The sequence below is a fragment of the Sphaeramia orbicularis genome, chromosome 17, assembly GCF_902148855.1.
Source record: "Sphaeramia orbicularis chromosome 17, fSphaOr1.1, whole genome shotgun sequence".
Classification (NCBI taxonomy): domain Eukaryota; kingdom Metazoa; phylum Chordata; class Actinopteri; order Kurtiformes; family Apogonidae; genus Sphaeramia; species Sphaeramia orbicularis.
In genome coordinates, this window is record NC_043973.1 from 35,145,145 (window position 1) to 35,171,523 (window position 26,379).

The 26,379-nt window shown below is 35.5% G+C and overlaps 1 protein-coding gene across 1 annotated transcript in view; it reads left to right on the forward strand.

The window, feature by feature from the left end:
* Positions 1-26,379, forward strand: part of mfsd8l2 (major facilitator superfamily domain containing 8-like 2) — a 53,949-nt gene that overhangs the window by 9,886 nt on the left and 17,684 nt on the right. Inside the window, exons 7-8 of the mRNA XM_030160911.1 lie at positions 12,711-12,784; positions 18,677-18,890. Coding sequence (XP_030016771.1) covers positions 12,711-12,784; positions 18,677-18,890 — 288 coding nt within the window. The remainder of the gene's footprint in view (positions 1-12,710; positions 12,785-18,676; positions 18,891-26,379) is intronic.

Sequence of the window (26,379 nt, forward strand, 5' to 3'; positions counted from 1 at the left end):
AAGCTGAAGCCGGAGGCTAATTTCTGCTTCTCCTATTCACATCCTTAGTCCAAGTCCACACCTGAAGTTGCAGCAGAATAATACTTAAACACAAATTCAGTGTTATAAGTCATTTTGAAATCATATTACTTTCATAGCCCTTCATAATTTGACAAATTAAAGTCTTTTTGAAACTCGACAGTGAGCAACACGATTTCACTTCATCCTTCAATTCGTTCCATAGCTTGACACCAATAACTGAAACACTGTGATATTTAACGTTTGTTCTTACTTTACATTTTTCAAACACAAACATCCCTCTTAAATTATAATGTCCTTCTCTTAACTTAAAAATTTTCTGAATACAAAAAGGAAGGTTTTTACTTTTAACGCGAAACATAAATTCCATTGTTTTTAAATATACAATATCAAAAAATTTTAGTTAACCAGATTCTACAAAAAGTGGATTACTTGATTGGAGATAACCAGCTTTGTTTATGACTCTAGCTTTTTTTTGGAGTTTAATTATCGGGTCTATATTAGTTTTATACACATTGCCCCATATTTCCACACAGTATGACATATATGGCATTACAAGTGAACAATACAACATACGCAAACATTTTTTGCTTAACAAGTCTCGAGTTTTATAAAGAATCGCAACAGCCTTGGACATTTTACGTTTGATATATTCTGTTTTAAGATAAGATAAGATAAGATAAGATAAGATAAGATAAGATAAGATAAGATAAGCTTTTATTTGTCCCACAAGGGGGAATTCCAGGACACAGCAGCGAAGCACAAAAAGATTACAAGAGCAGAAGACGTGCAAAATCAAAAAAAATAAAGACAAATCGAAAAAGCTATATATACTATTTACAGTTGTACGTATGTTGATCCTTGTACTATTCACTACCTCTATATAAAACATGATTTCGACACATTATTAACTGTGTGGTTTCTCTACTTTTCTCACACTCATGAGGAAAAATAAACTCTTAATCTTGAAAGAAACAATGATCTACATTTATTGTAATAATTACTATCAACAGGTGACATAGAACATGTCATACAACATCATGATTATATTTAAAATAAATGGGAATAGTAAGTCCTACAAGCTGTAGGGGTGATATGTCCCAATATTTTTGTCCATATAGTGCATATAGTGTACATACATATAGTTTGCAAGTAAATCAGTTAAATCAGAAAAGGCTGGGGTGGTATGTTGTAATAAAATTACAACTAAAACCAGTGATCAGTCTTTTTTTTTAACCTGTATTTACACTCAAGATAATGCAATAGAACATTATTTGACATGTAAACGGATGACATTTCATTCCAAAAAAGTTGGGACAGTGAGGTATTAATCATTCTTCGTGACACTTAAAGACATTCAAGGGCTGAATACACCAACTGAAGACATGTTTCAGGTCAAATTTGGTGACATTCTTCCTACAAACAGGCCTTAAGTTATGAAACAATATGGGGTCTTGGATGTTGCATTTTGTTTTGCTTCAAGGTTTATTTTATTTTATTTTATTTTATTTTATTTTATTTTATTTTATTTTACAGAGTGAACACTATATTAAAAACCTTTTTTTCCTGTTCATTGTGAACCTTTGGTACAGACAATAAGTATCAGTCCTAGATCTGAAGACCGTAACTATGATGGAAGCAGACCTAAGACAGACTTCTAGATAAGGAGATGCACCACACATTCTCTACTGGTGACTAGTAGAGACCATATCAGGCCAGTCCAGCAGCAGCACCCTCTTCTTCATCAGCCAGGTCTTTCTAATATGTGCAGTGTTGGTGAAATATAACAAAGATGTTGTTTTGAAGGCAACAAATGACCTTTAGACTTTGCACTGACACAAGCCTAGATGATGACAGACCCTGGTTGGTTCTTTTAGTCTTTGGTCTGGAGTACACAGTGTCCATTTCTTAAAAAAAAAAAAAAGTCTTGGATACTATAGGCTTTTGTAGGTGTTTTGTGGCAGACTCTAATGTGTTCTTCCTGTTGCTGAGTGTTACCAGTGGTTTAAACCTTGTTCTCAACCCTCTGCATTCACATTCATGAAGGCGTCTCTTTATTGTAGACTTTGATAATGACACACATTCCTTCTCAAGTGTGTTCTTGACTCGGCTAGTGGTTGTTAAAGGGTTTTTCTTCACCAACAGAACAATTGTGGGATCATTTTAGTATCACTTTAGTTGTCTTCTGTGTTTTTCCAGGCCGTTTGGTGGTGCTGAGCTCCACTTGTTTCTGTCTTTTTGAGAATGTACCAAATTATTAAAATTTTTCACACTTTTTTTTTTTTTTTTTTACCAAATTTTCTGGATTTTTTCTATTCTATTCTATTCTATTCTATTCTATTCTATTCTATTCTATTCTATTCTATTCTATTCTATTCTATTCTATTCTGCTAGCGCCTTTACCTGTGGAGAACCACAGGTCATATTAATACTGATATCTAGGGACTGAAGTTGGTAAATGATCCTGTTTTTAACTTCACTTCCTATGATGCAGCGTTGTACTGCGCTTCCCGTCGACTGAGCAACGTGATTGTAAGGTTATTGTGTTCAAAAATGACTAATATCTTGCAAAAATATTGACAGGTGATTGAGATGATGATGATGTTGATGATGACTGCACCTAAGTGCCTCTGGTCTGACTACTTTGTGTGCTTTTATTGTGTGGTTTTTTTTCGTATAGGCTAGCTATTTATTTTTCTGGCTATGTCATTTTATTATGGCTATGTCATTTTTATTCTTAATACTATTATTCTTATTCTTTATACTTAACTCATACATCCTTTTTTCTTTCTCCATCCTTATTTGCACTACCGTTCTATCCATATTTGCACTATTGTACATATGTTTGTTCACTGTGTCATTTGTATGTATGTATGCAAGCAACAGAGTTCACACAATTTCCTGTGGGATCAGTAAAGTACATATCTATCTATCTATTGATCCTATCAACTTGCCGAGATATTCAATGTGGAGATGGGACTATTCCTTAACTGTAGGTACCAAATTGGCCATTAAAAACATGTCAGTTTCTCAGAACTGTACACATATACACACACAGACGCTCTGAGACCTTCCAGTATTATGATATAGATTCTATTCTATTCTATTCTATTCTATTCTATTCTATTCTATTCTATTCTATTCTATTCTATTCTATTCTATTCTATTCTATTCTATCCCTAACTGTTGATTTGGCCACTCCTACTGTTTTCAAAAGTCACTTTTCCATTGGACATCTGCACAAAACTTAACCAATATTTACTAAATGTCAACAAAACAGAAGTGTGTAATGTCGGTTTTTCCATTAAATCACAAATGCAATGATTTGTTTATTTATTATCATGAGATGACACGAGAAGTCATTCCATAAATGTGGCGACAAATGTAAACATGGTGTCGATTTACAGATATATTCATTATTATTATATATTACCCCTCTATCTCCTACTAAATTAAAAAAAAAAAATTGGGTTTCCTGGTGTGTCCACACATACCGCGACATGTTTCTTCTTCTTCTTCTCTTGTCGTAACGTCCGTCAACACCTGTTTTTTTAATTCACCTGACTCTAGTTGCATAAAAAGGTCTTTCCATTACAGTTTTGCGTGATATGCCATTTGAGCTACGCCGGAAAAACCATCTCTTGCCAGTGCAAAATCTTTTAATTGAAAAATGAGAGTTTTGGCAAAATTGTCGTTTTTCCATTAGGTAAATTTTTATGTGCAAGTTATATTTGCGCAATTTGAGGGTCAATGGAAAAGCGACTACAGTCTCTGTGATGGAACCAAATGCACATTCAACATAAGGAGTCAACTCTAGATCTTTTATCTTCTTAATTATAGAATTAACTTGGGAACAGGCCTCATCTGGACATGAAGCCACCTGCCGATCTGTTGTCCAGTAACTTTGAAGCCTCTGAAAAAACATTTTATCTAAAATGGTTGCAAGTCCTGCATTATTTTGGTTAAACGCCTTGAATTAAAGCTGAAAGTCCAGTACTGCTACATGTTACATGTTGTTTGCTTCATGTCAGCGCCACTGTGGTGGTGTACAGAGGCAAAACTACACATTTTTTGTTACTTTCCAAGTACTTGAAAAGCATCCTGACTGTATGTGTACATCATTGGATTAGTGTCACACCAAGTTTACATGAAATGTCAGCAGAGTTTGTGTGACGGCCTTAATCAACCCTGTCTGTTGTGTGTTACATTCAGCCTCTCTCTCTTCTCTACGTAGTGTGTTGGTGTGTGTGATTGTGTGTCAAACCTGTGTATTGATCGTCTCACGCTTTGAAGATGTGGCACAGGGATGGATAGCAGACTTCCCTTTTTATTGACTGGCTTGCTGTGGTTGACTTGCGGATGAAATGGAGACAGAATTAGTAATGTGGCCAGCATTCTTCTTATTGATTCCTTTTTTGTTTTGAAGAAAATCTACAACACCACAAACCCGAGGATTGTCTGCAGCTCGAGCGCAGAGGATTGTGCGCTCGCTGTTCCAGTGTCTCCAGTCTTCACTTTCCTGAATTATTGATCTTGGCCTGACTTTTTGTGTATCAGTGAGCACTCCTTAAAGCTCAAGCAAACATCAAGTGGGTTTTTTTACTGATTGGGGCTGTGGAGCAAATATGTCACATTTGTTTACACTGTACAACAGAAAGTAGGCAAAATGCAAAGTTTAAAAGCTGATGAGTTAAGATGCTTACTGAGAGCTGGAAAAGGATCCTTTACTCGATGCTAAATTTACACATGAATAACAAAACCAAGGGTTAGTCTTCTAGGTGTAGAAATAAAACTGAAACTGCTCCTGCTTGTGTTAAGTCTTTAATTTGTACCTTTTTAGTTCTTTAGATTAAAGCACAGGTGTCAAACATGTGGCCTGGGGGCCAAATCCAGCCCGTGAGGTGAATTTGTGAAATGCAAAACTTACACAAGAAGATATTAACAATCAGTGGTGTCAAAATCATTTTAATTCAGGTTCCACATACAGACACATACAGCCCAATTAGATTTGAAGTGGGTCAGAACCAGTAAAATATGATCAGAATAACCTATAAATAATGACAACCCCAAATTCTCTCTTTGTTTTTGTTTTTTTTTTGCTGTAAAAAAGTAAAATTACATGAAAATGTTTATATTACCAAACTATACTTTTACAAAAAACATGAATAACCTGAATAAATATGAACAAACAGAAATGTCTTAAGAAAAGTAAATGCAGTTTTACCAATATTCTGCCTGTTACTAAATGTTTTGTGTGATTGTAGTGCATATGTGTAAATGATAAACTGATAAACAGAGGCAGAATATTGATAAACTTGCACTTGTTTTTCTTAAGACAATTCAAGTTGTTCACGTTATTTAGATTTTTAAGTAAGTAAGTAAAGCTTTATTTATACAGCACTTTTTAAAACAACATGTTACAAAGTGCTTCACATAAAGGAGAGATAAATAAGAACAAATAAATCAAATCAAATCAAATTTTATTTATACAGCGCCAAAAGTTATCTCATGACACTTTACATATAGAGTTGGTCAGAACCAGACTCTAAGCCAGGGCTGTCAAACTCATTTTAGTTCAGTTCCACATTCAGCCCAAATTGATCTCCAGTGGGCCAGACCAGTAAAACAACAGCAAAATAACTTGTAAATAATGACGACTCCAAATTTTTCTCTTTGTTTTAGTACGATCAAAATTAAATTATGAAAATATGTGCGTTTACAAACTATCCAAACAAAAATGATGTGGATAACCTGAAAAAAATGAGCTTTCTTGAGAAAAATAAGTGCAATTTTAACAATATTACACCTAAACTTACCATTTATACATATATATTACAGATTGGATCTACAAAGGGACAAATCAATTTATTAACAGGAAGAATAATGTTAAAATTGTACTTACAAAATTTCAGGTTTTTCACATTTTATTGTTAAAGGATAGTTTGTAAATGTTAATTAATGTTAATGTTTTTCATAATTTAATGTAAGTTTTTACACTAAAACAAAGAGAAAAACATGGAGTTGTCATTATTTATATGTGTAATGTAAAATTATGTTTTTCACAATAAACTAAGAAAATCTGGAGTCATTATTTATGGGTTATTATGCTATTATTTTAGTTGAGATCACATTGTGCTGTATGTGGAACCTGAACTAAAACGAGTTCGACATCCTTGATTGTTAAAATCTGAAGTGTAATTTTTGCAAATTTTATCCTGCGGGCCGGACTGGAACCTTTGGTGGGCCGGTTTTGGCCCCCGGGCCGCATGTTTGACACCCCTGCTCTAAGCCAATTTACAGAAACCCAAAAGAATCCCAACCGAATTTTTAAGGAAACTTTGTAGATGTAAACCTGATCAGAATAGAATTTTACTTTTTTCACTGTTATTATTTGACTGGTCTGGCCCACTGCAGATCAAATTGGGCTGAATGTGGAAGTGAACTAACATGAGTGTGACAGCCCTGGATTAAAGACTTTATATTACATTAATACTGTATTGGAGCTAAGTTTTTGCTACTTTACATACAGGGGTTTAATCTACAGCAATGCATCATATTCTACTTGATCATCCAGGAAATCCAAGGTTTAAGAGAGAAAATAGTAAAATAAGCAACTAAAACTATCAGTTGAATTTAGTGTTGTAAAATGAACAATATTTACCTGTGGGATGGAGTGAAGAAGAAATATGAAGTTGCATACAATAGAAATACTCAAAAAAGTACAAGCACCTCACATGTACACATAAGTACAGTACTTAAGTAAAAGTACATGTCTATAATCAACCACTGGTTTTATCAAGTAGTTGCAAGAAAATCTTACAAATGTGCAAAACTGTAAGAAATCATGACACATTTAATAACATACAAAGTCACAACTTTCTGAGTTATTGTACAGGTTAAATAATATATATATATACTGTAGATCAGGAGTGTCAAACTCATTTTTTTTCAGGGGCCACATTCAGCCCACTTTGATCTCCAGCAGGCCGGACCAGTAAAATAATAGCATAATAACCTATAAATAATGACAACTCCAAATTTTTCAGTGCAAAAAATAACATTAAATGATGAAACTATTTCTATCCAAAACAAAAAAGATATGAATAACTGGAAAAAAACTGAAATTTCTGAAGAAAAGTAAGTACAGTTTGGTCAATATTAGGCCTCAATTTATGAATTCTACATGTGCATTACAGATCAGATCTACCAAGACACAAAACAGGCAGAATATTGTTAAAATTACACTTATTTCTCTTTAGATATTTCAGGTTGTTCATATTTCTTCAGGTTATTGATGTTTATTATTAAAGGATATCAGAATTTAATATTCTTTGCAATAAATCAAAGAGAAAAAAACTGGTGTTGCCATTATTTAGAGGCATAATATCATATGATTTTTCTCACATTAAACCAAGAAGAAAATTTGGAGTCATTATTTCTAGGTTATTATGTTATATTATATTATTATGTTATGTTGCTGTTATTTTTGAGTTTGATGCCCTTGACTGTTAATATCTTCAGGGTAAGTTTTGCATTTTGCACTTTGTAAATTCATCTCGCGGGCCAGTTTTGAACCTTCGGCGGGCTGGTTTTGGCCCCCAGGCCACATGTTTGACACTTGTGCTGTAGATATATACATACATAGTATATAATGTTATTTGTGTTTCATAAAATGGACATAACATTAATATAAATTCTCGAGAGACTGTGAAGTTCAAATTTATGTTTCTACAAAAGCTTGAGATCTCCTGTGTAAAAAAACAAACAAAAAAAAAAAACAGTTTAAATGTAGACAGACACTTAGATGACACTTTATGTTTTTTATAGTTAGGACAAAACATTTAGTGTGGTTGCACATTTAAAAGGTTCCGGTAAAATAATTGAATGTATCTTTATAACCTTTTGGAGTTCATTCCATTTGCATGTTGCATAATCCCACAGTTTGTCCATGTCACTGTGAACCAGAGGTACTGCTAATGAGGAAATGTGTGACCTGATATTTAAGACTTGTGTTCAGTTGTAATCAGAGGGTAACAGTAAAAAAGGAGAGCTTTAAAGTATAACTAAAAAATGGATGATGATTTTCACCGTAAAGGAAACTGAGAACATATGAACTCATTTCTCTGGATACCTTTTGCTTATTCTATTTCATACAACAGACAATGAGAAACAATTAAACAATACCTGTGTTTTTAAATCGTTACTATGACGAAAAGCAACTGCACTCAATTAATTAATCAAACCATTTTAAATCCTCTAAACTACTAATTATTTTTAATTTATTGTTTGAAATCTGTCTTTTGACTTGTATTATAATGATGTGTGTTGCTTGTAAATGAGATCTTGGTCTCAGTGGGTCTTACCTGGTTAAATAAAGGTTAAATTAAAGTAAAATATGTATTCTGGCAATGCCCTATACTCCCTTCCTTCCTACTGGAAGCAAATGAAAGAAACTATGGAGAAGATATTTAAAGTACAAATCCCATTCAAATTTGAAACTGTATATTTGGGCTTGGGATCAGATGTTCTGATTTATACATATATTATATATTTAATGTCCTATTGTTAGCAAATAAGAAAGCTCTCACCAGTAGATGGATGTCTACTGAAGCTCCTACATTTGAAAATTGGATAGCCATGATCCACAAAATTTTTGTGATGGAGAAACTCACATTTTCTTTGCGACTTGAACAAGAGAAATTTCAAAAACTGTTGGGCGCCTTGGATTATATACTGTATATAACTGCAGCAAATCTGACTTTGACTGAACATAGAAGATGGTACTAACTCTCTTCCCTCAAGGTTTTTTTTGTTTTTTCTGTACTACTCTTATGTTCATATTTGAATATTTAAAAGACAACTGAAGCAACATCAAATAGCCCAATGCCTGTAAACCACAGGTGTCAAACATGCGTCCTGGAGGCCAAATCTGGCCCGCCAAAGGGTCCAGTCTGGCCCCTGGGATGAATTTATGAAATGCAAAAATTACACTGAAGATATTAATCATTTTAGTTCAGGTTCCACATACAGACCAATTTAATCTCCAGTGGGTCAGATCAGTCAAATACTCATATCATAATAACCTTTAATTACTCACAACTCCAAATTTTTCTCTTTGTAAATATAAACATTTTCATGTCATTTTATTGTATTTACACTCAAACTATCTTTTCACAAAAGCGCAAAAAACCCGAACAAATATGAACATTTTGAAATGTCAGAAGTGCAAGTTTACCAATATTCTACCTGTTATTAAATGTTTTGTGTATTTGTAGATCCACTGTGATCTGTAAGTTATAATGTACATGTGTAAATGATAAACTGAGCCCTAATATTGTTAAAATTGCACTTAGTTTTCTTCAGAAATTTCAGTTTGTTCATGTTTTTCACATTGTTTTAAAGGATAGTTGGTAGATGTAGACATTTTCATTGTATAATTGTACTTTTTTTGCTCTAAAACATAGAGGAAAGTTTGGAGTTGACATTATTTCTATATTATTACGTTATTATTTCACTGGTCCGGCCCACTTAAGATCAAATTTGGGTTAATGTGGCCCCTGAACTAAAATGAGTTTGACACCCCTGCTGTAAACAATTCGGGACACATGTAGACCTAAACATGTGATATTAACAAACACATATGCACACAAACGCACACATACGCACACCTGTAATTAGGTTTGTTCATCTTATATTATTATTACTTTCTTTTGTTTTGTTTTTTCTGTTTTGTATTTTATCTTGCAGTATTATTATTATTGTTAATGTTGTTTTGTTTGACTGTTGAGTGTACTTAAGAAGGTAATGTCAGGGTGAATCACATTGTTTTTATGCTTGTACAGGGTGGGGAAGCAAAATTTACAATGAACATTTAGTTGTTTTTTCTCAGCAGGCACTACGTCAATTGTTTTGAAACCAAACATATATTGATGTCATAATCATACCTAACACTATTATCCATACCTTTTCAGAACTTTTGCCCATATGAGTAATCAGGAAAGCAAACGTCAAAGAGTGTGTGATTTGCTGAATGCACTCGTCACACCAAAGGAGATTTCAAAAATAGTTGGAGTGTCCATAAAGACTGTTTATAATGGAAAGAAGAGAATGACTATGAGCAAAACTATTACGAGAAAGTCTGGAAGATACTATTAAAGAGGAATGGGAGAAGTTGTCACCCAAATATTTGAGGAACACTTGCGCAAGTTTCAGGAAGCGTGTGAAGGCAGTTATTGAGAAAGAAGGAGGACACATAGAATAAAAACATTTTCTATGATGTAAATTTTCTTGTGGCAAATACATTCTCATGACTTTTAATAAACTAATCGGTCATACACTGTCTTTCAATCCCTGCCTCAAAATATTGTAAATTTTGCTTCCCCACCCTGTAAATGGATACTGTATGTCTGTTTGGAATGGGAGGAGCCCAGGAAGAGTAGCTGAAGTCCTGCATCAGCTAATGGGGATCCTAATAAATAAATAAATATCCAAAATAAAGTAAAATAACTTCTCTTCGTCAAAGGTGAAATATATTTTTATATAAGAAAAAGACTTGGGTGATAATAATCCTTCCTTCCTCCAGTCTGTGTTTTGTATTTTCCTCTTATTTTGCTTTGTTTCAGATGTTTGAGTGTTGACCTTGAGGCTCTATGTTTGTACCTGTAGCTGATCACATACAGATGCATGGACAGGGCTGATCAAAATGAATCTACTCCAGTTCATTCTGCTGTTCACTTTCTGTGCAGTTCTGTCTGAGAGACAAAACTCTGGGCAAACAACACACACACACCTCTCTCACTATTTCAGTTGCATTTTCATTTGTAATATTCCTGTAAAGCTGGGGTGTCAAACTCATTTTCCTCCTGGGGCCACATTCAGCCCAATTTAATCTGAAGTGGGCCGGACCAGTACAATAATAGCATGATAACCAATAAATAATGACAACTACAAATTGTTTTAGTGCAAAAAATAACGTTCAATTGTGCCAATATTTATATTTACAAACTATCCAAACAAAAAGGATGTGACTAACCTGAAAAAAACAGAATTTGTAAGAAATATAAGTAGAATTTCATCAATATTATGCCTCGACTTATCATTTATACATATGCACAAAACATTTAGTAACAGGCAGAAAATTGTTAAAATTGCACTTATGTTTCATAACAAATTCCATTTTTTTTTAGGTTCTTCACATCCTTTTTGTTTGGATAGTTTGTAAATGTAAATATTTTCATCACTGAACGTTATTTTTGGCACTAAAAAAATTTGGAGTTGTCATTATTTATAGGTTATTATGATATTATTTTTGAGTTTGATGCCCTAACTTGCACATTGCAAATTCATCCCACGGGCTGGATTGGAGCCTTTGGCAGGATGGTTTTGGACCCCGTAAAGTATTGCGATGATGTGCAGGTGTTTATGTCTGTTTTAGAGCATAATCACAGGGATACAATCCAGTCTGATTAGCGCTGACACCGCACATATAGAGGGTTCAAAGTTCAAAGTGTGGTTGAACCAAGGCCTTTCTGTGTGGAGTTTGCATGTGTCTTACAGATTTCCTCCAGTTTCCTTCTACTCCCTCTTGGTTTAGATCTGGAGTTCCGTCATTGGCTGCCTGCTGCTGCTTGTGTGTACTCAGACGGGTTAAATACAGAGGTCGACTTTCTCAACAGGGATCAGAAAAGCGAACTTTATTTTATTTTTTATTTAAGATTTTCACTTTCCCCTCTTCACTCTGTGGCTTTGACTATGGCTGCTCTCTTTTTCACTGAGCAGAGAGGAGGACCAAGACTGAATATTTTGTTTACACACAGAAACCAATAAAGTACATTTAAGGAGGAAGATTTCACCTTTTCATAGAGGAAACATCATGAAATGCACTGAACTGTTATACATTGTACAGTCTAAAGAGGCTTTAAGGTGGAGGTGGAGGTGGATGTGTTTGTATATGCAATCATGATGATGAAGCACACACAGCATTGTACATTCTGTAGTGGTATTTCAGCTCACAAACAAAAGCGGTTAAAAAACAGTAAAAAAAAAACAAAAACAAAAAAAAAACAAAGCTAAACATTATCGTGTTGCAAAATGATGTGTAGCAAAACAAAATATGCACAAATATCTATATAAATTTTACATAAATACATAATGTGTTTATAAAAATGAAACCATGAAAATAATAGTGCAGATACTGAAAAACTGATCCACATTAGATCCCTCTCCCTAATAACAAACCATTTCTCCAGCTTCAACCATCTGGCATGGACGTCCAAATTTAGCAGCAAGCCCAGCTAATTTTTCCTCTTTCCAAGTCCATAAGGGAGATTCTGTTCCAGGAAGGGCTGGTATCAAAATTTGGAATTTATTAAAATACTCTTTTTTTTTTTTTTTTTCTTGTGTTATGGTATTTTGGACAAAAGAAAAAGAAAAGGCAGAGCTTACATTTATCTCTCGCTAAAAAAAGAGACAGCTTATTGGACTGGAAGATCAACATGAGCAGCCAGCCGGGATTTGTCACGCCTGCTTCTTTCAATCTGAAGATAACTTTCAGATAGTCCAAGTCTTATTTTCTCTTTAAACTTCTTTATCTTGTTGTAACTTGTCAGTTGAAACTTTCAATTTAAGGTTGTTTTATGATTTTCTCTTTTGTTTTGGGGGTTCTCAGTATTTCTCTGTTTTCCATTCCGCAGAGTTTCTGAGGGAGGAGGTGGTTGTTCTGCTCACGGCTCAGTTCATCACTCTTTTCAATCAGACAGCGCTGGAGGTGAGAGCAGCTACCGTTGAGATCCATCAGCCAGACTTTCCAAACATTTCACACAATGTCACACTGTTTTAACCCAGGGTTCACCCACACTGCATCCATTTGAGTCTCACCTGGAAAGACCTGAGCTGTTGGACTTAGAAATAATCAAGTGCCTATTAGCCTCAGTCCTCCAGTGGTATTTCCTCCTCATGTCCAAGTTTTTCTTTGGCTGTTCGCATCATGTTTTTTTAATGTGTTCAGTAACAAATTCCAGTGTAAACTGATCCTGAACTGACCTGAAAAAGAACAATAGCGAAGGCGTCACGTGCAGGATGTTGTCGAGCGGAAGCAAAGGAGTAAACACGTTTCAAGTTGGCGTTTACAGTTTCATTTAAGTTGACGTTTAACCGAAGCCAGTGAATTCATGAGCAAATAATAATGAGGACGAGAACAAAAGAGAGACACACTTGTAGTTTGTCAGGCATCCTTTTGGCTTTTTGTTTTTTAGTTTCAGTTTTTTTCTTTGTTATTGTCTTCCACTTCCACAGAATATCTGCAAATCCTTCAAAGTCTTCTATTCAATATGTAAAACATGTATCCTAGAAATTATTGATTCACTGCTTTTTTATGTTAGTGATGAATACAAGGTAAATGTGATTCATTAAAACAGCAACAGCAAAATATATTAACCTTCAGAGACCTGGAATAAGTTTGGTGGTATCTGACCTTTACTAGGTTATTTAGTTTTTCTGAAGGATTTCTGTAGTTTAAGTTTTATTCCTGATGGGCGTCACCACTGTCACCATTTTATATTTGTTTTGTCTTACAATTAATTAATATAAAAAAAAAAATACTGTAAAAATATGTTTTCAAATGTGTTACCTATACAGTTTCTTCCCCCTGGCCATCAGACTGTTGAACAGCCAAAGGAAATAGGACTTGTTCCAAACCTGCTGCTGCCCCATTAGTGCAATAAATCTGAAGCACTTTATTGCACTATGCACTTTAGTTTTTAGTCTTTTAACTTTTTTAAATCTAAATTTTTATACATATGCATTCATGTGTTTAGAGTATTTTAGATTATTTTTATATTTCATTAAGTGTGTTTTTATTTATTTTTATAAACTGACACTGTGGTGAGCTAAGCATCTGAAATTTCGTTTAATAAGGTACTGATGGTGCATTATTGAATGACAGTAAAGTAAGTCTGAGTCTACAGTTAGCTTGTTTTTAGACTTCAAAATGAATTGTGTTTTCTTAAGCAAGTTGCAGACCTTTCTTAACTCAAATTAAGAAATTATGATGAATTAATTCTGTACAATGTCAGGGCCTAAACACATTCCCAATAGAGTGTCTGAACATCTACATAAGATCTATGTGGTAGCGTCGAAAAACTAAGAAAGTGCACTTTACCTGAAATTTAAAGCACATGGGGCCTGATTTACTAAGATTGCAAATAACAGGTGCAAATTTGCTTTCTCGCGCTAAAAATGTGCATGCAATTGATTTGCTTGTCTCGAGTGATCAACTTAGATTGCCTGCACAAATGACAACAGGTGCAAAGTCTTGGCGACCACCCTATTTATGAGGATTTTGTGTGCACTTCTGTAAAAACTGCTCTGGGATACACCAGCACTAACGACAACAGTGACTGGAACGATCCAGATGCACAGAAATGTAACGTTACAGAGTTTTGTCATAGAAGGTATTACATGCCTCCTGCTTGTGACTGGCCTGAAATCATCCTCTAGTTCATGTAGAAGTTATGAAGTGGTATTGGTGGGCAGTGCAGCACTGGATTTATTTTAGAGGTGTGTGTGTGTGTGTGGGGGGGGGGGTTTGGATTAAATGACTGTCAGGCGCACAGAATTTTGTCACATTGTAGCCTAATGTCAGTGCTTATTTTTAATCACAATCTGTGGCACCGATGGCAGGGGGGGACATGACAAATTCATGGGGCCCAGCATTTGTGGGGGGCCCATAGAGCAGTGGAGGGGGTCCAGTGGATACAGAAGAGAAGTTGTGAAAATTTCGTGTAAGATCCACTGAATAAGAGAGGAATAGAAGCTGGGTGTCGGACGTTGAAAGTATGTTAAATTTCAGTTTCGTTGGCCTGGTGACGTTATGTATGGACCACACCAGCACATGTATAGCCCCCCTCCTCCGTCAGACCAACAAGATACTGAATTATATGAAAGGGTCCACAACGTTTACCTTTCATAGGGCCCACAATTGGTAGCGGCGTCCCTGATTACAATACAACTACAAGAGTCCCATAAAGTGTGTGTGTGTGTGTGTGTGTGGGGGGGGGGGGGGCATACAGTACGTCTCAGTTACTTATTCTCCTGTTATTCCAAAAATGTTGATGTGAACAGAACAGATTGCTTCTCTGCGTTGCCTTTGGTTGGGCCTATGTTGCCTCCTCGCCACAACTGCAGCCAGTTTTGCGCGAAGCTGTGCAAATGAAAACCTGCCTTTCAGACGTGCTAAATATAGACGCAAAATCAGCCACTGCAATCAGTTTCAGGTTTGGTAAATCCCATTGCGTGCATTAAATAAATATGTGCATTTAGTCCTCCCAGTAATTTTGTGCATTCTGGCAGAAACAGCCATATTGCATATTCACCGAGGTAAACATGCTAAAATGGTTGCTTGAGCTATTTTGCAACTGTTTTCAACCCTCAGCATCAATGTGTTTTTGTGCCGGTTTTTACATGCGCAAACCTTTAGTAAATCAGGCCCATGAACAGTTTAGCCACAGATGATCTTGGTCTTTGGGTTAAATTAGGTTAAATGTCCTTTATATATGGGTATATGTAATATTTATTATTAAAAGAGGATTCTGTTGGGTTTCTGTAAATTGGCTTAGAGTCTGGTTTTGACCTACTCTATATATAAAAGTGTCATGAGATAACTTCTGTTGTGATCTGGTGCTATATAAATAAAATTTGATTGATTGATTTGATTGGTTTTCCCCTGTAAATCGCTTTGGAAAAAAGCGTCTGCCAAATGCATAAATGTAAAAATGTAAATGTAGAAAAACACAGTAAGACTTCCCATCACTCAAGGAATGCGAGCGAGCCGCTGTGGTCAACTGAGCTATAGCGAGTTAATGATGTATGGTAGCAGTGTTGAGATATTTTACCTATAACCACAGAATATATTCGGAAATTGGAAAAATAAGATTATAAGATTGAAGATGACATATGGAGGCAGACTGTAAGCCCCATGTCAAATCTTTGTTAGTTACAAGTGATGAGATTGTATTTGTACGTCTAGACATCACTGACTCATCTGGGTAGGTTGCCGTGGTAACAACAAAAGCGTCGGTAATTACATTGCTGGTGACGCAGCTTCATGGCTTTACGTTCCACCCACCTTTTCCTGTACAGACCCCCCCCCACCAAAGCAGATGTTCATTTTGGTGTTATAGCAGCGTGAAGTCTGCTCAGCGCTTCCACTGTGAGTGATGATAGTGAGTGACGCTAAAGACACCCAGCAGCCAGAGCATTCACACTGAGAAATCCATTTGGAATCACATTTCTAACCACTATCCAATGTGGTTCGGAACCAATTTGGAAAAATCTGACTTTGAGTGAATCTCTGGTATTCAGACTTTTAACTATCAATCTGGACATGGCAAAAAAAAAAAAAGACTTGTTGTGCTGTTGGCAGATGGAACATTGTAGAAGTGGACCAAATCAGTGGAAAAGATTAGATTCCATTTGATTTGTGCTGTTTGCACTTTATTTAAAAAATAATGCAGATCTAAGTCACATATCGTCAGCTTCCTGATAAAACCTGCTGTGTGACTTTTGGCAAATTTTACAGTAGAAACAAAAAACTGTTTATATAACAGGAAACTGTGAAATATGACAAAAAAAATATCTGTTCCTTTAATGTTGGTACTTAACGATGGAATGTAAACTTTCACAGGAAACTGAAATTTGAAGCTATAATAGGGGAGATAGCAGGTTTTTATTCCCAACCAAAAATGTCCAACCAAAAAAGCAGGTTTTATCAGGAAGCCAACGATATGAGCAAAACATGTACATAATATATAGTCTTATGCCCTTTCCTCCTTAACCTTGTAACCCATAACCATGTAATCCATTAAATAATTGACAAAAAATTCTAGTTCTTTGAAACTTCCATGTATGAGTTTGTATTTTGTGTCATATTTGATACATCAGGTCTCAATCCTGAAATATTATTATTTTTACACAAACAAAAACATGATGTAATACAAAAAGGTCTAACAAATTGGTAATTTCTTTCCAAAATTGTCAAAGTTCTTCCTCCTTCCTCATTAATGTCAGTCTTGTAGTGTCACTGGAAAGGCCTCTGGTGGATGAACATTGCATGTATTTAATGGTATACATCAGGTTTTTCAAGAAAAAAAATATCACACTGATCATGTAGAGGACTTCAAAACTCATGTATCAAATATGATACATTTGTCATTATAGATATTACAGCCATACAGATATTTTGCATAAAAAAAATCTCCATGGTTATTGCCTCTTGTCCACACATACAATATGTTTTAGGTTGAAAACACTGACATTTTTAATAATGTAAAGAGAAGGTTTTTAGGGTTTTTTTAAAGGTTTTTATATTTAAATGTGTACAAGGAAAATCGAGAGATTTGAAAATGATGACATCACACTCCATTCTGTTCATGTATATTATTGCTTTGAGTAATGAAACCGTACCTGAAATATTAAATCCAGGTGTGTTAGTCAGTTTAGATCCAGGTCAACATGAATACCTTTGGGAGATGGAGTGGACCGATGTGATGGACAAATGCACATAATGTAAACAACCAAAACCTAAGGTAACTTATGCTTATAAGTTAACTCAGTGTTTAACAACTTTAGGGTTGGGACCCCACGTGGGGTCGCCTGGAATTCAGATGGAGTTGCCTGAAATTTCTAGTGATTGATGAAAATAAAAAAACTTTCTAATAAAAAAAAAAATGTGGTGAGTTGACAGAGACAATCCCAATCCATAAAAGATATGACAAACTGTGGTTATGAAACTGCAGCACTGTGGTTCTGTTTATCTGTCAAATGTTCATTGTGGTCAGTTTCAGATGCTGCAGCTCTTTCATAATTCATAGTTACAGTCTTGTTTGTTCAGTATTAATTGTCCTCCTTGTAAATCACAGCTGGACTGACTGGACATATCCTGACCAAGGAAAATCAAATTCTCCCTTTGTGCAGTAATCTACACCTGGATTTACTGCCTCTGTCCATAATAATATACATTATATAGACTAAATGTCCTCTAAAATTAATGTTTATTTGCAACATAGTATAGCAAACTATTACATGATCAAAAACAAATTAATTTTAGCTAAAAAACATTTCTCTGTGTCACCAGAAATTGGTGATGTTAAAATGGGGTCATGAGCCAAAAAAGGTTGGGAACCACTGAGTTAACTAGTTCTGCTCACTTTCACGACAGATTAAAGCCTCTGTGTCTCCTACATCTAGTATTTTCCAGTTTTAAATCCAACAGAAATAATGGTTTGTACCAGTTTGTTTCACTGCTATTTTATAAAACAAACATTTCCAGGCAGAGGAAGAAAATATCTGTTTAGAGTTAGTGTGGACGCTTCATTAAAATAAAACTGATTTAACAATGAAAGTAATCAGTGTATATTATGAAACAAAAAACTATGTGGAGGTGAGAAGCGGAGGAAGCTGAACAACCACACAGTTTGGATGAGGATTATGCAATAATTTCAATATCAAAACATTCCTCTTCTTTTGATGTGGACTGAAAGAATCTTTTGAAGGACTTAAAAGGTGCAGGTTTCAGCTTTAATAAGAATCTTCTCCTCTCCTTCCGTCTGAATCACTTTATCTGACTGACTGACCTTGCAAACATCTTTCTAAAAATCCCCAGACCATGGTGACTCCTCTGACGCAGCGCTACTTCAGCTTTGGCGAGCTGGGCAACAGCCTGATGTACAGCCTGTGCGGGGTCGAGGTCATCCTGGGCTTCTTCTTTGTGCGCTGGCTGAGCAAAAAGGTTTCCGACCGTGCCATGCTCGCCTCGGGCCTGGTCATCTGCTGCATGGCCTGTATCTGGTGCCTCATTTTTCTCTGCAACCCCCGAGGTGAAAACCTGCATCAAGCACAAACACACAAACACACACAGACTTAAAGATGCTTCAGCGGCAGAAAAGAACAAAGCATTTACATACAGTTTCAAGCATCTGAACTTCACTTATACACCAATGTTTCTTACATTTTGCTTCTGTTTAATTCAATTTTATTTCTAGAGCCCAGTATCACTAGGTCACCTCACAGACTTTTACAGGATTAGTTGAATTCTATTTTTTAGTCCTTTGTAGATTATTGTTGCAAATTTGCCTCCATATTCTACTGTTTTTGTAATGACATGCTGCTCCGTAGTGGCTTTTCCATTTGACATCTGTGCAGAACTTTACTGATATTTACTAAATGTTGAAAAAACAGAAGTGCGTAATGTCAATTTTTCCATTAAATCCCAAATGTGATGATTTGTTTATTTATTATTGCAAGACGACACGAGAAGTCATTACATAAAGACGGCGATGAACATAAATATCCCATTTATTTACAGATAAGCCAAGTGACCTCTGTGTGTGTGTATGTGTACACAGCTTATTGATACAACCAATACTTTTGGAGTTATTAGTTGTTAGCTTACGGGCCGATAGGCCATAAGCTATTGTCGTCATTCAGCGTCCATCGTCATCGTCTGTCGTCTGTCAACGTCGTCTGTTACAAAACTTTCAATCGTCTTCTTCTCCAAAACTACAATTCCGATTGACTTCAAACTTGGTATACAGCTTCTTTATGATGATGTCAACAAAAGTTAGTGAAATTATTTGGATCTGGATCTGATTCTGGATTTGGTGCCACTTTGAAAAATTTCCCCATTATCAGAGATAGGAAGTGGATGGATACAATAACTCAGTAAATATAAATGATATCCAGTGTAAATTTCTCCAGTCCAGCCCTGATGGGGAGATGACCAAAACATAATGTCCACATGCTGATCAGGATCTTCCTCTGAAAATTTAACATGAGCTCTTATGGGGAAAAAATTGCAATCGTCCTCTTCTCCGAAACTCCAGTTCTGATTGACTTCAAACTTGGTATACAGCTTCTGTATGATGATGTCAACACAAGGTATTGAAATTATTTCAATCCAGATCTGATTCTGGATTTGGTGCGACTTTGACGAATTTCCCCATTATAACAGATAGGAAGTGGATTGATCCAATAAATCAGTAAGTATCAATGATATCAAGTTGGAATTTAAATTTTTTACAGATCTGATTGGAATATGACTAAAACATGGGCGAATTCTGTAATAGAATAAATACACAGAACTGGGTGAGAATAAATGGCATCTGGATACATTTCCCAAAGCTTTGAATTTGGCCGGTAAGCCACAGGGCCATTGGTCCGATTTTTTTTAAATTACAGTGGGCTTACAGGCAGCCTGCGGACGAGTCCATTCACAGCCACAAAAAGGGGGAGCTGGATCCGGATCAATGGAACCACTAACGTTAACGCCCCCCCCCCCCCCCCCCTTGCTGTAACACAGTGACAGACTACGCAGACACCGATCAGACGGACCAGAGTTCCGCAGATCACTGACCAGAGTTATTACGAGTCACTGTGGATGGCAGTGACTGCAAATAAACCGTCATGTTCAGTCCTGTGTCAAAGTCTTCTGCTGCCTTCACGTACTACTAGGAATAGTAAAATTCACAAACCGTCATGTTCAGTTCTGTGTCAAAGTCTCTGGTCCACGTCAATGTCAATACAAAACAAAATGAGGGTCATTCTGTTTCTTCCTAATCTGTGTGTTACACTGGTTATCTTAGTCAAGTCCTCAAGTCATGTGAATGTGATGAAGTCGTACAGTGATGATGTAAAGCCCTTTAAACAAATTTATTCAGAAACTATGAATGCATTCTTATCTGTTACTTTTGATTTCAGTGCAGAACAAAATGAGGCCATTATATTTTTTCCTAATCTGTGTATTACACCAGTAAACTTAGCTCAGCTCCCCATTTTATCAACTCTACTGCTTCTAGAACCTGTGGATTCCCACTGCTCAACGCAGTAGTTATTATATAATACCCCTCTATCCCATACTAATTTTAAAAAAGGATTCCGTTTCCTGGTGTGTCCACACATACCACGCCATGTTTCTTTTAAAACTCTTCTTCTTCGCTTGTTGTAGCATCTGTTGACATCCGTTTTTTTATTCACGTGACTGTAGTTGCGGAAAAAGGTCTTTCCATTGCAGTTTTGCGTGATAGACCAATTTACCTGAAAAACTTGCAAGCACAAAAACTTTTCATTGAAAAACGAGAGTTTTGGCAAAATTTTTATACGCAAGTTATGCACAAGTTGAGGGTCAATGGAAAAGCAACTTATAATCCCTGACATTCACAGATCAGTTTCAGTAATGGTGTCATTAATTTCATAACATTCTACTGATTTTTGGATCATTTTTATTTTATTTGGAATAACTGATCAGTAATAATAATAATGATAATAATAACAATAATAATAATAATAATAATAATAATGATAATAATAATAATAATAATAATAATACATTTTATTTATAGGTGCCTTTCAGGACACTCAAGGTCACCGTATAAAGTTGTTAAAAAAAAAAAAAACACAATTAAAATTACACATATACATATATAAAACACATAGGTATATAAAATGGCAGTAGTAGTAGTAGTAGCATCATAGTAGCATAAAATAATCTACATACCTGAGACAAGAAAATGTGTTTAATTACTATTATGCCAATTATGTCTAATGTCACTGATTTGCAACATAGCTATTGTAGGTGCTGTATTCAAATGAACAATTTCCACTTAATTCAGCATCTGTGTGACAGCAACAGCATGAATAATTTATGTTTTTTATACAGCTGTAAATAAATGTACGCAATAGGGGTTTAATCCTTACATTTTCATTTATCAGACATGGAAGTCAGAGCTAGGAACAAGACACTTTTTTTAAACTATTCACAAATTCAGTCTCTCCCACTCCAGTTAGCACGCTACATAACTGAGACTGCATTCAGTCATCTGGCCACACCATGTATCTGTGAAAAAATAGTCTCCTCCACCACCCTTACCTCCTACTAAATTAAACCAAAAAAATACTCTTTGTGTGTATGACTGTATTTGTTCACATATATAAACTTTACTTGTGAATCTCACGTACAGAGGGGGGTTTGTGATGTTTCAGAGAGACATTCGAGCAGAGTTACTGTTAAACATGAATCATTCTGCGGAAAAACTGAGAAATCTAACCTTGGTTTTCCTGCCTAAATGTTTACCTTGCATCATTGCATGTTTCCCCAGCATCCAGCTTCATTTCAGCCTAAGTAGACAATAACACATAAAAAACCCTGTGGTGTATACACCCACACCTATTACAGAAACAATCTGAAAGACACAACAAGACAAAACGGACATGAAAGCGAGATCGGACCACAAATAATAGGTTTGGTCTTCTGTTGCACACTGGAGCGATGTTGGAGTTCATTATTGTCATTGTATTGTTTGGTTCAGATTAGTTTAGAAGCCTTCACATTGTATTAGAGCTGCAGTGCATGATAGTTTGACTTTAATGGGAAAATATTCTGCAATTTACTTTAAGCCTATTGTAATTCAAGTGGTCTGACAGAAAAACAAGAATTCTGCCCCAGGTTGCCGCAGATTTAGTCAGATTCTATCCATATATAAATTCCATATAGATCCATGATGCATGAAGCTGTGTATGTATATTTGATGTGAATGCATACAATAGTGTATCTCAACACAGCATATAATACTACTCTTACTAGCCACTTTATTAGGTACACCTGGCTAGTACCGGATGGACCTGATAAAGTGGTCGGTGAGAGCATACAGGGTGTATAAAAAAACAACAACTACATTTTGAAAAATTACCCCCAGTTCCACATTTGATAATTTTTGGAATGTTCTTTTCTGGACGTCAGTAGGTCGGGGATTGGTGGATATCTGTCCTAATTTACAGACCCAGGTTTTCATGCATGAGTGAGCAGAGGACAATTGAGTTCAATCCAAGTTAAAACTGGTTTATACAAAGTAGCGGTGGGATTTAAATCCAATCAAAGGTCATGGGAGGGGCCAATGGGCATCCATCTTGTTTTCCACAAAATTGCCAGGTTACAGCATTAACACTTTGGACACCTTGTCAGTTTCATTTCTGTGCCCATGGCAGCTGTTCCTGCCTTTCAAAGTTAATTCAACTTATTTAGGCCTGAAAATGTCACTGAGGACAGGTCAAGTTAGGGTAAGGGTTTACCTAACCCTAATCCAAAGTGTTAATGCTGTAACCTAGCAATTTTATGGAAAACAAGATGGATGCCCATTGGCCCCTCCCATGACCTTTGATTGGATTTAAATCCCACCGCTACTTTGCAAAAAACAGTTTTAACTTGGATTGCACAATTGTCCCCTGCTCACTCATGCATGAAAACCTGGGTCTGTAAATTTGGACAAATATCCACCAATCCCCTATCTACTGACGTCCAGAAAAGAAAATGGTAACAGTTTACTTGAAGGTCTAGTTTATAATGCATTAAGCGCACATTCATAAGACATTATAATGCATTATAAAAGTCATTACAACAGTTTATGATCATGTACAACAGCTTATACCAAGGTTAATAAAGTATTATAAGTGTAGGTATAATGTATTATAAATTCAGCTTTCATAATGTTTTATACATCCACACCAAAGCAGCGTGAAGGAATTTATTTTTTTCGGTGGAGAACTTTTGTTAGGTTTTGTCACTGGTCCCTGTACCCATCTATTTTAGGGACTTCATATTTATTAAAAAAAAAAGTATGTGTTTGAATTAAAGATTTAGAGCTGCCACATTATTTTTTATTTATGTACAAAGCAACATGTAACACTTCTATTTACTGACTCTGTTCTTTTAATGTTTTGTTTTTACAAAATAAAGAGTTATTCAGAACACTTGGATGTATAATTTTTTTCTTACACTTTACTCAGAGCCAGCAGATACTGCTCATACGCCATCATACTTGTGTTATGATATCATCAGCCATCCTGTAACTTATTATTGATGTTTCTAAGGCATTATGCAGTTTCATGAACTACATGTCACAGCAGTTCTCTGTGTCTTTATAAGTGGCTCCAGTTCTGATGGTTAGAATGTGTTCTGTAACCCAGGACTGGAGATTCTTCCTACAAACACTGTTGTCACTTTGGTGTGGATGTAGAAAACATGATGAAAGCTGAATTTATAATACATTAGGCCTACACTTATAATACTTTATTAACCTTGGTATAAGCTGTTTTACATGATCATAAACTGTTGTAATGACTTTTATAATGCATTATAAATGCACTATAATGTCTTATGAATGTACGCTTAATGCATTATAAACCTTCAAGTAAAGTGTTACCAAGAAAATTCCAAAAATTATCAAATGCAGAACTGGGGGTAATTTTTCAAAATGTATAGTTTTTTTTTTTTTTTGATACACCCTATATATTGCTGTTGTAGCCCATCTGCTTCAAAATCTGACATGTAGCATATCCACAGATGTTCTTGTGAAATCTTCAGTGTTTTTTTTACTTACTGTTGCCCTTCTATCATCTCAAACCAGCCTCCACTCTCTGACATTTGGCATCAACAAGCCATTTTCACCTAGACAACAGCCACTCTCTGGATATTTTCTCTTTATCGGAGTGTTTTTCAGTAAACCCTAGAGACGGTTGTGTGCCAAAATCCCAGTAGATCAGCAGTTTCTGGAATACTCATATACAGTTTGGCACCAACAACCAGTCTATAGTAAGTCAGCCAAATCACCTTTCTTTTATGTTCTGATACTCAGTTTGTACTTAAACAGATTGCCCTGACCATGTTTGCATGCCTGAAATACATTGTGTAGCTGCCATGTGGTTGTTCTGTTAGATTTTTACATTAAGGTGCAGTTGAACAGATGTACCTAATAAAGTGGCCAGTAAATGTATATTCGTACAGTGCAATATCATACATATGCAAACAGTGTCCTATAGATGCACATATGTGACAGATGCATACTGTCAGCACTACATATATGTGAGAGATTAAAACAAACAAACAAACGGAAAAAAAAAAACACGAATCAAGAACCACTAGATCTTTCAGGCTCCTTTGTCCAGCAAGATTTGTCTGTAATGTCTGTAATATCCAACAGGAGATGATATCTATATTAAATTTGAATATATTGACCTTTAAAGACCTAGCATTATTTTTTACTTTTTTCCAAATTATTTTTCTCTACATTTATCCTTTCATCAAATGTGATTAATCACCATGTACCGTAATGCTATCCTCTGATTTTTGCGTTTTTCAGTGAAAATCTGGTATTTTCCTGTTTTTATTTATTTATTTATTTATTTCACCAGAACATTTATTAAATTAATAACATATCATTTGCCTCATACAAGTCATACACTATATGGACAAAAGTATGTGGACATGTTGATTTCAGGTGTCTCCTCTCTAACAGGGGTCTGTGCTACAAATGGGCGGCCATGGTTCAGGAGGTAGAGCGGGTCGTCCAATAACCGAAGGGTTGGCGGTTTGAAGCCCGCTCTGTCCTAGTCAGTCTGTTGTGTCTTTGTGCAAGTCACTCACACTGGTGTATGAATGTTTGGTGGTGGTGGGAGGGGCTGTTTGGTGCAAACTGACAGTCATGCTTCCATCAGTCGGCCCCCCCCAGGGCAGCTGTGAATACAAATGTAGTTTACCGCCACCAGACTGAGAGTGGATCAATAATGTAAAGAGCTTTGGGTACCTTGAAAAGTGCTGTAGAAATCTAATCCATTATAATCCTTAAAACAATAATGATAAATGTCATAATATAGTTTTGCTTTTGTTTTTTTTATTTTCCTGTGTTTAATTTACTGATCATGTAGATGTTCAGAATAAATTGAAAGGTAATTTTAGCAAAACAGAGAAAACTGAAGAATAAGTAAAAATGTATCATTTACTGAAAAAAGTGTCTACAACCACTTTTGTCAAACTACATGGGTATTGTTGATAAATCAATGTTGTAGAGCACAGGTGTCAAACATGCGGCCCGGGGGCCAAAACCGGCCCACCAAAGGGTCCAATCCGGCCCCTGGGGTGAATTTGCAAAGTGCAAGTTAGGGCATCAAACTCAAAAATAATATCATAATAACCTATAAATAATGACAATACCATTTTTTCCCTTTGATTTAGTGCAAAAAACATTAAATTATGAAAAAGTTTACATTTACAAACTATCCTTTAACAATAAAACATCAATAACCTGAACAAATATGAACAACTTGAAATGTCTAAAGCAGGGCTGTCAAACTCATTTTAGTTCAGTTCCATATTCAGCTACATTTGATCTGCAGTGGGCCGAACCAGTAAAATAAGAACAGAATAACCTATAAATAATGACAACTCCAAACTTTTGTCTTTGTTTTAGTGTAAAAAAAAACCCCATTAAATTATGAAAGTACTTACTTTTATTAACTATCAAAAAAAAAAAAAAAACC